The following is a 15,621-nucleotide window of genomic DNA, read 5'->3' on the forward strand; positions in this document are numbered from 1 at the left end:
TTTGTTTGATAAATAAATGCTATAGTAACAGTAAGGGGTATCACATGGCCCATACATAGTTCAGCATGGGGGTCAGCGTGGTTAATGGCTAGTTTACACCTATTAACTGACGAAGTAATCATTTAACTAAGTTTTAACATAATTAAAATAGTTTTTCCCGCACGACATGCCATTCCTTTCGTGTACTTCTGACGCACCCTGGGTAACAAACGGCGTAACTTGAGAAATTACTTGCATAAGGGACTTGTCAACTTATGTCTCAGGGTGACAGGTGTATCGATGCAGTCGCGCGCTTGCATCGCTGCTTAAAGTCGCGCGCGTATCTAAAGGTAGACGATCATCGCAACTGTATCGCGTTTGTATCGCGTTTGCATCGCTGCTAAAAGTCGCCGTGTGTAACCGCTCTTAAAGTTAAAGTGGCACTGCAACTGCTATGGACAGGCGTGTCGCTTAATACCAGGTGCACGATTTGTTCGTGCCGCCACTTGGTATCATAAAAAAGTCCTTTCACCAGGTTAGCAAGCATTATAGTGTATGCCATCGATATAATAAGAAAATAACTTATTACAATTGCGTTTTAGTGAAGTTAGAAGTACACTCATATAATAAAAATGGCATTTAATAAAGCATCTATCGACTAATGCGCGGGATGCGGGAAGGTCGACTACTTCGTCAAAAAATAGGGTTGATTTTAATCTACTTACCTATCTACTTATCCATTAAATTGATAATTACTTAACAACAGCTCTTAAGTGATTATTTACATGCATAAGTTAAGTTAAAATTTAGTTAATTACTTCGTTAGTTAATGAGTGTGGACTAGGCATAATTTCTGAGCCGCGATAATATAGTCTATGCCATCGATACGATGAAGAAGAAGTAAGGAGTATGTGTTGACGACATTATATTATATTGATGATATAGACACACGTGATTGGAAGTTCAATTTGGCGGATTCATTTGTCATTCAAAATATACACATATTTCGATTATTCATTTCCAAATCTTCGGAAAACATATAGAATTGGAATTTTAAAACAGTATGTGTATATTTTTATAAAACCATTATGTACAATTAACAGTTGAGAATACGTGAAGATGGCCGCGAAAATGAAAACTTATCCGACTTTAGGAAATTAAACTGTTCTCGTGAGAATCGTTTAATATGACTACCGATACGTTTTGTTTACTTCTCTATTTACGTTATGATGCCAAATGTCAAAAAGGTGCCTCTTATTTTGTGACACCTATAAATTGCTTATATTTGTTTTTTTTTAAACGAACCAACGTTTCGGGCCTATTATAAGTACCATGGTACTTCTGTAATAATCTTCACATGGTAACTTTATGTAAAAAAACCGACCTCAAAACTTAATGGAATTACTTCTATTTTAAATTTTTATTGAATTGATATTTAATTATTTTTTGTGAAATTACTCCACTAGTTTGTTATAATTATTAATACAAAGATCGAACACTCAGAAAAAATACCTTCGATCCGGCCGGATTCGAACCGACGTCTTCTAGCTTACCGTGCCAGACGCTATACCAACTAAGCCACGGAACGATCCAGCGGACCTTACGATTTTTTCTATGTGCTCACATACTAAATTATAACAAACTGGTGGAGTAATTTCACAAAAAATAATTGAATATCAATTCAATAAAAATTTAAAATACAGCGAATAGCGACATCTCTCGCCAGGACTGGTAACTATAAAGGTACTAACTGGGTGATAAATCTAGATGGCGCTACGACTAAAAAGTCGTTGAAGAAACCAATTACTTCTATTTGACAAGTTTTATTGAAATCGGTTACAGGAAAGCGCACGAAAACCAATTCATCCCCTAGTTTGTCACCCTTAGAAATGGAATGTTTTCTTCAAATTTAATCCGTTCACAAATCCGGAGTGATCACGTAACATACATATAAAAAAATAAATGAGTACCTCCTCCTTTTTTGAAGTCGGCTAAAAATAGTTTCATTTCCTATGTCTTACGAATGCGAAAGCCTGAGAACTCGATTTTTTATATATCTTATTTATTACACTTTACGTGTTATGTCCAAGCAAATTATATCAAGTGCATTTGATTTTACTAAGTTTTCTAACACTTATATTCTCACAAGACATCTTTGCATTAAAAAACGTTAAAAATTCAATAACCTCGGATTCGTTGCCAGAGAAGTCGTTGTAAGTCTCAGCATTAGAACATAAATATTTATGAGTTTGCTCACTCTGCGGACGGATCTATTTTGTGAATATCTCAGCTATTTCAATTATATTAAGGATCATGTTTATTTCTTATATAAACATTGATTTTAATAATGTAATAACACTTTAATAAAAGTGCACGAGGTACTGTGTATAGGCTGTTTTTTATTAAGAGTCTATACCAACCCAGATTTTTAGATTGGTTGATTCCGCATAACAGTGAAATTGTTCAATCAATCACTTTGGAAAAATATATAGTAAAATTGAAGATATACACTGATTAGTATATGGTGTAAAAACACGATTCCTAAAAATGTTCACGATACAAATAAAACACGAACTTACCTCGTAATTTTACAAGAAAACCGCTGTATTCTGTACATTTACATATACCAATGATTTTTTTTATATCACCTAAACTAAATAGAATACGTACGCTGTATGATATACATTTCAATTTTTGAAATGGCCGTAATTTTGTTTGTACAAAAAAATATATTCTGAAATAGAGCCAGTGTCCCTGCCGTTCAACATAGGCAAAATGAACTGTATTATTTGAATTCGAGCTAAGATAGTATCGACACTTAAGAGCGATTACACATGGCGACTTTTAGTAGCGATACAAACGCCCGTTTTGCATCGCGACATTTGCGATTGAATCATTAGAAACGTGTATCGCGTTGCATTCCAATGGTATTGCTCATTAAGTCGCCCATGTGTGTAAAGTTAAACGATTAGCGACTGTATTGCGATTCATCGTATGTAACCGCCTAAGGGCGCTTGCGTACAGCATCCGATTCGTATTCGTTCCAAATTTGAGACTATGCAAATCGAGAAAACTCGGACCCACTTCGGATGCCGCTTGTGCAGTAAGTCCGATTTGAACCTGGGAAAATACTAATATCGCTTGTACACCTAGAGATAAAATGATCCCTGTAACATTTCGGACCGTCATTACTCGGATTCAAAACTAATACGAATTGGGTGTAGTGCGCAAATGCTCTAAGCCGTGATCTTAATCTCAGATACAATGTCAAAATATACAAGCCCCTAGTTGGCGTACTTTCACGTAAATACGTAGCAGATAGATGTAAGGAACATGACCAGTCAAGTAATTTACTTCCATTTTTATTAAGCAACTCCTGAATTTATAAATTACGTAACAAATTTTCAAAGAGTTATGTTTCTGGTTTGATAGTATTGGTTTCTGTTTAATGGAGCAGCAAGTATGTAGAAAAAATTTGGTATACCCCTGAAATTTTATTTATCGTCGCCTTAGAGTGAAAAACGCATACGCGTTTTCATGTAGTTAGTTTTTACTGATTTTTGTAGAAGAAAAACTTATAAACTTCTAGCTCGAATATATTATTAAAGTAATATAGTATCTGAAAGAGGTCTAATTTAATTAATTAAAATGCTAACTACAAACATTATTACGTTTACTACATTTTACGCCTCATTTTACTACATTTTACGTCCTGAAAAATTACATAGAAATCACGGTAAGACGACGTTACTTGGCTGTCAAAGTGGTATTTTCATGGTTTCGTAGTGGTATTTAGGTACATAATCTCGCAAAACTTCACACTAGGTTCTTTTTTCTTTTTCATCAATTTGTAGGATTTTGGTAATATCTGGTAATGCCGTATTTGGTAAAATGTCTTCAAATAAAGAAAAACCCGAAAATGTTTACGTTTTCTGTATGGTACGTAAATTTCAACTTTTCGTCGTCGTCTTTCAAGTAAGTTTATGTTACAACCAATTACAAAATGACATTGATAACTCAAATACAAAAATCTTGTTACGTGGTGATTTAACATGAGCATACATGTTACGAAATCTTTTCATTCAAGGTAACTTAAGTCGAGCCAAAATTTAAAAAAATTAGTTAACCAAGAACTAGCAATTCGAGTCTTTTAGAAAATGATACTGATAACTCAGAAACAAAAATCGTGTTACACGGTGATTTAACATGAGCATACATTTAAAATATTATTTACCTATTACGATAATGTTATCATTCCAGGTAACTTAAGACAGCCAAATTTAAATTTAGTTAACTAAGAATTAGCAATTCGAGCCTTTGTAGATATTATTAATCAAGCCTAATAACTAACAACATTATATCTAATTTCATTTAATTTACTTTTCGTAACTTAAAACTAAACATTGGTTTCAAAACTATTCATATTTATTTACAAATTAGTCTTTCCTTATATTCTATGTCAAATATATAAAAATACAATTTACGTACTTTTAGAATACCTAGATTGGTAACCTCGTAGTGCATAATGCTTGTATAGGTAACCCGTCTTCACTAGCGGTAGGATTTCTTTGTGTGGAACTCGCCGAGTACTACACGTTTCTAACGAAAAGCAACAGTGCTGCATCAATTTCCAACGCAGAAAACTTAAAATAAATGTTGTTCTACGGCCGTTAACGTATTTAAGATAGTACATTACGACCTCGGACCGTGCATTTGCAGATGAGGAGATCCCGGGTTCGATTCCCGGTAGAACCAACTGGGAAATAACTTTTTCTATATTAGTTCTTGTCTGGGTGTTCTGGTTAGCGTTCCACTGTGAATTTCGTTGCTCTGGTACCAAAACACAATATAATATTATATTAATTTACGTTGTAAATATGCTAGTGGGGTAGCTAGAGTCGCACTCAATAGGGCACAAGCAATGTAATATCAAAAACAGCGACTACGGTTTTTTGTAATTTTTGCGGATCATAACATAAAAACGATACGTTTAACTTAAAAGCCGAAAAGCTGGCTAAGCTCAGCTTTATGCTGGGCAGAGCTTCAACGCTAGTTTTCAGCTGGAGCCTAATAACACGCACACTCATAGCCCCGCACTAGGAAAACCTTGTATCGCGGGTGCCACAGACGCACACAACTGCCAAATGATAAAAACTTCCCAGACCCAAACTTTCGAGAGAAATAAATATAGGCCATACAAATATTTTTCCCGGCCCGGTAATCGAACTCGGGATCTCTGCGTGTCAGACCAGTATGGTAACCGTTCGGCCGCGGAGGTAGTTAAAACATAACAACAATAACTTACATTGTCTATATCAATATTAAAGAATTCTTTTTGAGTGAATTTTTATACAAAAAAACTGAGGTCAATAAATTGGCTAATCTCCGTTAGCTGTGTTCGTTACCGCGGTCTCTTCAACATTTAAGTGTGAAACACACAGAGAGCGGGTGCAGGTCGGGCGCAGGTCGGGTGTGCGCGCGTGCGCTCGTCCCACACCCGCGCTCGGTGTGTTGTCGTCCATATAAATACATGGAATTTGACCCGCTGCTGTCCCGACTCGACCCGCGCCTGACCCGCATCCACTCTCTGTGTGTTTCACGCTTAACTGAAATGCATATCGAAGTTCTCGTCAAAACGAATCATATGGGCCCAAACACTAGGTAACTGCTGTACTGTTGAAGAGTTCCTCTCATCTGTCTCCCATTTCCATAATCAGATCATCTCTAGGTTACCATTTCATTTTTCATTGGAATTGCATTTATGTGCCAAGTTTCATTTAATCATATAACGGGAAGTGAGTGAAAATTTAATAAACCTGATTTGACATCCTCTATTTGTCACCCTAAAGCGTGAACACTCACAGCGGGTGCGGATGCGGCGCGTGTCGGGTCGGGAGCATGGCGGATGTAATTCCGTGAATTTATATGGACGACAACACATCACGCGCGGGCGCGGAACGGGCGCAGGTGGTGTTTTGCGTTGTTATTAATACAAAGATCGAACACTAAGAAAAATTCTTTTGATCCGGCTGGATTCGAATCGGCGCCTTCGGGATATCGTGACTGAAATCACTGGTTCGAATGGAACGAATTTTTTTTAGTCTTCGATTTTTGTATAATAACTATTAACAAACTTGTGGAGCAATTAATAAAAAAAGGATAGTAAAACATTGAAATATTAAATAAACTTAATATAATAAAAGAGCTAATGTTATGCGCGTCATGATGAGAAATCTAACAAATATATCTGAGATTTATAAAATGAACTTTGATTTGGTTTGATTTGGACTAAGCAAAATTGGCGAGATTAAAATTTATGTTTATTTCTTGCTTAAACTTAAGCAAAGCTTGTTTTGTACATAAGTATATAAAACTTGCTTAGCTCGCCATTTTTATTTAATCGAAGTCAAATATCGTTTTATAAATCTCAGCTCAAGATTATGTGGTACGTAAAAATAAACATAAATAGACAAACGTAAAGTTAAAGATGGATTAACCTTTCATTTAACCTACATCAAAATTTGGGCAAAACGTAGAAATAAAATAAAATTACAATTTTAAAAATTAATTTATAACGACATAGCCATGATATAGCAATAAATAAGTTAATAACAGTGTACCTATAAACAAAGTCAAAGATTGTAGACTCAATAAAAATAAACCTAGATTAATTTCACAGTTAATAATAATAATAATAATAACGCACACACTCAACATAGCCCCGCACTAGGGAAACCCGGTGTCGCGGGTGCCATGGACACACACATAGACAACCACACAAATTACACCCAAACTCACGAGAGAAATAAATGTAAGCCATACAAACATTTCTCCCGGCCCGGGAATCGAACCTGGGACCTCTGCGTGGCAGTCCGGCATGGTAACCGTTCAGCCACGGAGGCAGTCAACGGAGGCAGTTCTAATAAAATACTAAAAATATTTAAAAAAGAGACGAGACATGTGAGACGAGACATTTAGAAGAGACATGTGCCGGGTAGTGGGACGCATAATAGTTTGACGATAATGAGGATTAAAATGGACGCGTTTGTAATATTTTGGAAGGAAGTTGATCGAAAATCACGTAGCTCGTCATCTCGCTTTGATCACATTAACCAGACAAAATCTGAGTCATCGTGATTTAAAAGTATCGGCTACATTTAACGGTAATGGGAATTAAACTGAGCAAAACGGACGATGTACTTAAATATAAAATAAACTCCGTTATACAACGAAGACAACCTCGTATTTTTAAATATTTCCGAAATAAATTTATATTCGTAGAACTTCGCTATATAGTACTATTTTTATTTGTATCACGTTTCACGTATAAATAAAACCTTGTCTGAAATGAAAACTTTTTCCTCTTTCGTTTTTGTGTTTACATATACATTTATTTTAAATTTTTCGGTACCATTCATCACGTGTCGGACAAAAAAAGAACATCCAGCAAACATGCTCAGTGCAGACGCAAAACATCTATCACATCACTCGAACGAAATGATTTATAGGTATTGTAAGTGCTTCGTATAACTAAGAAAAAAAGTATTAGAAACTAAATAGGGTTATTTGTAAAAAACTAACAACCTCGCAGAACTATATTGCAGACATCGTATCACAGTCACCCATGACTTTCAGAAATCATAATAAATTTATAAAGAATAAACTTTTAAGTTTTTTTTGTACTATCTAACACTTTTTAGATCTGTATTTGGTAGTAAAAGATAGTAAGTACAAACGTGCAAGCGTCCTCTCCGACGACCCCCACCTCTGATTTGTGTGTTTTGCATTTATCATAGGAATCTAATTTACGCTAGCGCTGCTGTTGTTACCGCACCGTTTTTTTTTTCACCGTTTAGAGTCATCTTTTCAAATTCCTTATTTTTGTACGAAAGTAAAATCTGGAACAAAAGTTGTTCTTTATGATGTTAGTAATACAGGCCTGCGAGGTTGTTAGTATTTTGCAACTAGTTCTGTGTATAACTGCATTTGTTCAGGTAGCGCTTATAAACTTTGCTTCGTAACTAATAACCAATTTCTTTTGTTGTTTGGTTACTCGTTGTTATGTGAATCGAAGGTCATGCAACAGGAAATGGCTTTTACTTTAATTAATGGAATCTGGCCTTATAATTTATATATAGCATTACACACAGGCACATTAAGTATTTTACACATTTAGTTCGAGACAAAAAGTAAAGAACAACTTCCAGTGAGGAAAAAAGGTCATGATGTAGAATTACTTTTGTTTTTATTTTGTTTCAAAGTTGCAAGTTCACAAGGGAGTTGCGCTTATTTGTGAAATTCTGAAGAAAAGAACTCCAATCTATCAAGTCATATACAGAGTATCATAGTAACACTTTTAGAGCTCAACTATATTTAAAAATAAGATACGAGTCTATGACTTTTTTGCCAAAATGAAAATATTATTACTATAACTTTATTTTTTTCTTGATGTTAAAGTAATAGAATTTTTTTTCTGACAAAATTAATTTAACACTTTTTTTACGCACTCTGTATGAAATTGGCTTCAGGGAATAAATAGAAAATTTACTGACTTTTTTCAAGTTCCTCATTCCATTCCCAGTAGCTAAGAATGATTGACACAAAATTCGTAGCCTCAACAAAAAGTCTCTGAGTGTGTGCGTTATTATTATTAGTATTTTGTGGGAGTAGACCCCTAGATGTGGCCTTATTGCAACAAAGGGGCAAATTGGACTTTCGTAATTTCGTCATTTCATTATTTATTGTGCGATATGTTTATACGAGATGTTACTCGTCATATTAAGTTCATTCATGTTCAGTGCCCAGACAAACTCAAACTGGGTTACAAAGCCGTAGGTAGCTTCCAGGCTTTCACATACCGCACTGCTAATACAATAGTGTATTAACTCAAAAAGTGAATTTATTCAGAATAGCTGAAAAACTAATTACATAATTCCTGTGAAAGATTATTAGACATCTAAACAACTTCTATTTGCTAATTATAAATATGTAATTATTAATTTTGTAATTTGAAAATAAAAGTAAAAATAATTTCATATTTTTGAGTAAGGACTGTTTTATCCAGAACTAGCTCACAAAACGTTTGTCTCATTCTGGGTTAAGTAGATATATTTTCATGGTTTCTTACAATATTCTACTGACAATTTTATTGACGTGTAGAGAAACAAATTTTACGTTCAGAAACGGTATAATCTTGAATTTCACGTATTTTGAGTTGCAACACCATTGTAATAGCAGTGCGATATGTAGTGTTAATAAATGAGATAGAAAGAACATCACGTTTTATATAATTATGTTATTTACAATTTTTAACAAATTTATTTAAATGCAACGTGTTATCATATAATTTGTTTAACAGACTGGAAACAAAAGAAGGAGATTCTCAATTGAACTGTATTTTTTTATGTGTACGTTACGCGGTTACTCCGGCATTTGCAAATCGATTTTCATGATTATTTTTAGTTGGAAAAATGGTACCTCAAATCAAAGTCAAAGGCAAAGATTATTTATTCCATAGGTAAAATAAATTTACACTTGAAAACGTCACATTTAAGCTACTGCTCGTTCACTACGCTGACTTCCCTGAGAAGAACGAGCAAGAAACTCTAGGGATTGCTCTTTTCAAATAAACTTAAATGCCATGGAATACACTTTGAATCAAATTTGTATGGATTCTGGAGCCATGTCGTCTTTCCATACATCTTTATCTAACACGTAGTCTTCAATTTTGTAATATGATTTTTCGATCAAAATATTTCAATATTGGTACCATTTAAATTTGAAGATAATATTCCACCACAAGGGTGGCAAACTAGGGGATGAATCCGACTTCAATAAAACTTGGCAAATATGTATATCTAATTCCACGAACTATTCAGGTCGGTTTTTTTAGTACTGTGTACTAAGATAATGTTAAAGCTTACACGGTATACCAAAAAGTTGTTATATTATTTTGGCATATAAAGTTTACTTATAACAACAAATTTTGCCAAAACATATTTTTTAAATTATTACTTATATTTTTATTAAAACAAATTAATAAATATAAGTCTGTCACGAAATTATATTAAGTGAATATTAATTTTTGCGATATAAGTAATTTAAAATTTATCGAATATACATTTAATTTCTGGCTTATAACTATAACGACGTTATCCACAAACATATAACACACTTAGTTTAAAATTTTCATTTTTTTGTGATTAATTGTATCAGAGTTAAAATAGAAGCTATCTTTACAAGAATTGTTGCAATACTGTAGCATGTTTCTCTTGTACAATCCTGCCTCACGGAACTGACGATTTGGCTCTGAAACAAAAGAACATCGCTATTAGTACACGATTGATAAAGAGTTTAGGCCATAGTCCGCCACGCTGGCCCATTACAGGTTGGGGACTTCACACGTTTTTCAGGGATCGTGAACCTTTTTCGGCGTGCAGGTTTCATCACGACGTTTTCCTTCATCAAAAAGCTTATGGTAAATTTCGAATCAAATTTCGCACATAAATTCCGAGAAACGCAGAGGTGCGAACATGGATTCGAAGCCACGGCGTTTGCTTTAGAGACGGTAGGTCAAACTATTAGACATAATTAAATTAAGAATAATTAAAGTCACGTAAACGCTGAACCAATGTTCTTCCGTTCTCCGTCCACCCGTCGGCATCCGTACGAAACAACTGCCATCTTACCTATTTCTGCCGCCAAGCAGTAATGTGAACATTACTGCATTCCAGTTTTGAAGGGTAAGGGTGCTGGTGAAATTACAGGCACATGAGACTTGTCAACTTATGTCTCAGGGTGTCGGGCGCAGTGGCAGTGCCCCTGACCTTTGTGATTTAAAGGTCTGAGTGACACTGCAACTGTTAGGGACAGGCGTGACGCTTACCACCAGACACACGACTTGTTCGTCCCGTCACTTAGTATTATAAAAAAACATTCTTTTGATTTGGTGGAGTGATGTATATTATAAGTTGGTTTCGACGCACCCTCAAACTAGTCAGTAATAAAGCGACTGTTGAACAGTGAATATGCGTTTCATTAGTGATCGCACATCCTGGAGTATTACTTATTTCATAGTAATTGTTTCGGACGGATGACGGACAGAGAACGACGAGTAGACTCCAATGTGGGGGATTTCAATTTAGTGTACTATGTTGCTACCACGAAACAATGTTTTGAACCTTATTATTATCGAGATAACAACTCACTTATCTGGGTCAACCCATAAGATGTTAAGCAGCATTTTTGAAAAGCTAGACAAAACAACTCTCCTTCGTTACAATTACAGTTCCGTACAATTTTGTTAAGTTTAGGTGCAAATTCGTGTTGCAAATTAACTTATCGTTAAGTACGTACGTAATTTTCTTCAAGTTAAGTCGGGGTTTAAAAATTGATTGCTGTGTTACTTACGTATTCTGTGCGTCAGAGTGGGACGCGGTTTGCGGAGGCCACCGATACAGGTAACCTCGCCACATGAGTTGTCCAAACGTCATCCGGAATTGCCTCGACATTGAACAATACAGCACGAAATTGATCGCACCATTCAGCAATGCCAGCGCATCCATTAATTCCCCGAACAAATCGTAGCAGCGCTTGAAAAAGCATTTTCCGAGCAGCCCGCTCATTAAACCTAAAATTCCTTGTGGGAGTTCTGTAACCAGAAACAAAAGAAGTACGGCCACCAACATCATTGTTGTTCTATTCGTTCTTCTATCCGCTTTACATTGGCGCTTAACTGCTTTGTTACTCGCTGGACAGGAATTATAAATCCTGATTTTCTTCTGATGTTGATTGGCGTTGTAGACCTCTTTAATGAGCCACAAACTGATTACAGTCAGTATGCAACAGGGAAGCAGCTTGACAATGACTGCGTGAACCCAGAAGTTAATTTGGTAAAGTTGCCCCTCTTCGTCGGAATCCACGTGGTACAGAATCATTGGGCCTGTAGGTTCTAGTACTATTGCAGTATGGATGTCGAATACCTGTCGAAGATAGAGAAAGTTCGAGTTAAGTATGACTAAAAATATGATATTTTACTTTCCTAAAAATTAGAAAATATTGATAAGGTCGAACATACACAAAGAGTAATCAATCAAAACATCATGATATTCAATAAAAGTAATCAGACATGACTAATACAATCAAAATAAATCAATATGGCTTAACGACAAAATTAATTTTTGTTTTTATTTACTTAATTATTAAGAGAATGTAATAAGTAAAATTAGATTATTATTGTAAGGCCAAAATTCATTTCAAATTTATCAATTAACGACCCATCGAAGAAATTTTATAGGTAATGACATCGCTATTTTGTAATTATGAATAAGAATCCAGGGACCCAGAAGCTTAATAATGAATTACAAATTCCCGAAAATTAATATTTAAATACTAATCCGTGTTTATATTTAGTGTTCGGACAAACCGGAGGGTTCCATTATTGATTGCGGTATTTCCGCAAATGTAATACACACTTAGAAACATTTGTAATAGAAAGAGAGATAGAGAATAGATTTTGAATAGAGATAGAATCTAATAGATAAAATCGAGGCCCTCGAAGAAATAGCTTTTTATGATGCCAAGATGATGTCAAGTGACAGAACGAACAAGTTATGCACCTGGTGGTAAGCAACATGCCTGTCCATAGCAGTTGCAGTGCCACTCAGAGCTAAATCGAAAAGCTCCGAGAGACACTGCTATTGCACCCATACTGAGTCATAAGTTGACAAATCCATTACGCTTGTAATTTCACCAGCACCCTTACACTTCAAACTAATGCAATAATGCTATTACTGCTTGGCGGTAGAAAAAGAAATTTATTGGCAATTTGAGAATTGTGAAAGATTTAGTAAAACTTTCAATTGGGAGCTGAGCATTGCCAAGCAGTTTCAAATGTTGAATCTGTGTTTACATGCTGACTTACAGACGTACGGATCGACTGCAAGACAAAACTGATAACGCACCTACGTGCCACTACTGTATTCTAAAAAATACATCCTTATTCCATAAGTCCATGTAACACAAATTTTGTTTTTGGGTTGTCAAATGATTTTCTAATTGGTTCCAATATAAAAAAAAACATTTCCTTGCAAAAAATAAGCTGTTTTTGGTCAGGAGAACGAAAAGTTTATTTTATTTTATGATACCAAATGACAGGACGAACAAGTCGTGTGGCTAGTACTAAGCGACACGCCTGTTCATAGCAGTTGCAGTGCTTATCAGAGCTTTAATTGCAAAGATCTGAGGAACACTGCCACTACGCCTGCCTCCCTGAGATATAAGAAGTCTCATTGGCCTGTCATTTCACCAGCACCCGTACCCTACGTACCAAAACCGAAACACAGCAATACTCACATTTCTGCTTGGCGGCAGAAATAGGTAAGGTGGTCGTACTTACCTGGACGAACACTTTCACAAGAAGCTCTAGTGCTACTCAAAATGCATACAGAAAACGTACTAATCCACGGGTTTCTCTTTATTTAAAGACAAAAGCTAAAAATTCAACTAAAATTCCACAAATTGATTGCCATCAATTGGCTCTTTGTCAAGAGCCTTGAAATGTGTAAATGTGATAATATGGAAATATCACTGTAGCTATGTCAACGATGTATATAAACTACTCTTCCAGACACAAAAACAAAGTTTCATGGGCATAGGAACTCTTTTCTACATACTGGAAAAAAACGTAAGTCAATACTGTCAAATCAGAAACAGAACCTTTTAGAAAATTTGTTACATAATGAATCAGAATAATAAGTTCATTCAACTACATGACAATTTACATATCAGCATTCCTTTCAAACATCAACTTTCTATAGCCGATCGAGGTACTTTGAGCGTTTGGTACGAAATCACGTGGAAAGATTCCTTTCTTTATTGTACTAAAATCCTTTGTAAAGGATGAAATGAGGTTCGCTTATGATCTATGTTTTATGGTTTCTAAATTTAATATTATTGAGATACATACCAACACCAAATGTATTACTTATATTAAAGTCCACGAATTACAATGTCTCTTGTAATTAGTACTGGTAAATGCATTTTATAATTAATTGTATTCTACATATAACTATAAGTGCGTGCATTAAAATAAATAGTTTAGACATTAAACTGAAAAAAATATAAATTAAAAAATTATTTGAAAATTATTATTTCTCAAATTTTTGTTAAATATTTAGTAATTATTTTATTTAACAATTTTTAACGACACTAAGTGTCACTTTAAAAGTTTTTGTTCAATTTATTATAGTCCGTTTATTTAGGTACTTCACCAAATGTAAACAATTTTGAGATGTCTATTTATTATAATCCTGCAGTCAATCTGTATACCTACACAGTTTTGTAGGACTATGTATATGTATATGTAAGAAAATTGTACCCCTATTCTAAATTCTAAAATAAATTAAAAAATGAAACTGAATCTTCCTTAATTAATGTAGAACGAATGTTATTGGAGAGTGAAGATATTGAAAGAAAGAAAGAAAGAAAGAAAGAAAGAAACGTTTATTCAGCCAGCATCACACATTACCAGTATACAAAGAGTTACAGTTACGAGCTGAAATGGATCCAAACTCAGCATATGTCACAGCTCAATTGCTGTAACGCTGGTTTTCAGTTGGAACCATTTTGAAGGATGAGATGGCACGATATTACTTAAAAAAGCAAACAAAAATTTACCGTTTATACTAAGAACATTGGAAAATTATTAACCATAAGATATTGCTACATACTTAATTATTGACTATATGAAACACTGCAGCTACACCTTTTTTATGAATTTAGTTACCTACCAATTTACTAATCCACAACCAAATCACTCCTCCACTGCCAAATCAATATTTAACAGTGAAAGAGTGACTAGTTTGAAATTTGATATATATTTCGTTATTATGCTATAACATATAGAAAAGTATGCAGAAAGTTACTTTTAAATATTATCCTTGCTTCATTTACATTTGTTTACATTGTACGAGTATGGAGTTAGATTCAGTTGTGTGGAAATAAATTTATTTTTACCTAGCCGCTTAGTTGGAGTTGTGTAGCCAACCGCACGCTCTCTACTAACACCCAAGCTTCCAATTTAACTCTATGCTCTTCTGATAAAAATGGCCCATATTTCATAGTGTAAAGCTGATTGTGCGCAATAACGCCATAAGTTTTAGAAGATAAAATCGGATTTTAGACCGGTAGTAATAAAACCTCCAAAAAAGTAAATTGAAGAGCTTATTCAAAATATGAATTTTGTTGCGTTATTTACAAAGCTACTGAAAACTTTTGTGCAAATAACCGAATGAGAGTGAGATGAGAAAGAGTTCGTCCAGTTCGTACTGTCACCTTACATATTTCTACTGCCAAACAGTAATATGAGCATTACTGTGTTCTGATTTTGAAGGATAAAGGTGCTGGTGAAATTACAGGTACATGTGACTTGTTAACTTATGTCTCAGAGTGACGGGCGCAATGTCAATGCCCCTCAGATCTTTGCAATTTACTACTATTGTTATAAACAGGTCCCTTAGAAATAATAGCTTGCTAACGTAAAAATAGTACGGTACTAACTCAATTCATTTTTACTAAATACTATTGTTAGCTATTTATATCGTAAATTATCTATATTAAATTTAAATCTACTTTACACATTTC

At 34.6% G+C, this 15,621-nt stretch overlaps 1 protein-coding gene across 1 annotated transcript in view; it reads right to left on the reverse strand.

The window, feature by feature from the left end:
* Window positions 1-10,230: 10,230 nt before the first annotated feature.
* The window catches only part of LOC113230780 (sex peptide receptor-like), an 82,034-nt gene continuing 76,643 nt past the window's right edge, over window positions 10,231-15,621 (reverse strand). The window contains exons 5-6 of the mRNA XM_026464868.1: window positions 11,389-11,960; window positions 10,231-10,287 (exon numbers count right to left, since the gene is read on the reverse strand). Of these exons, the coding sequence (XP_026320653.1) occupies window positions 10,266-10,287; window positions 11,389-11,960 (594 nt within the window). The 3' untranslated portion in view covers window positions 10,231-10,265. The remainder of the gene's footprint in view (window positions 10,288-11,388; window positions 11,961-15,621) is intronic.

This window comes from Hyposmocoma kahamanoa, unplaced genomic scaffold (genome assembly GCF_003589595.1).
Source record: "Hyposmocoma kahamanoa isolate Upper Pololo Valley unplaced genomic scaffold, ASM358959v1 64, whole genome shotgun sequence".
NCBI classification, from domain to species: Eukaryota; Metazoa; Arthropoda; class Insecta; order Lepidoptera; family Cosmopterigidae; genus Hyposmocoma; species Hyposmocoma kahamanoa.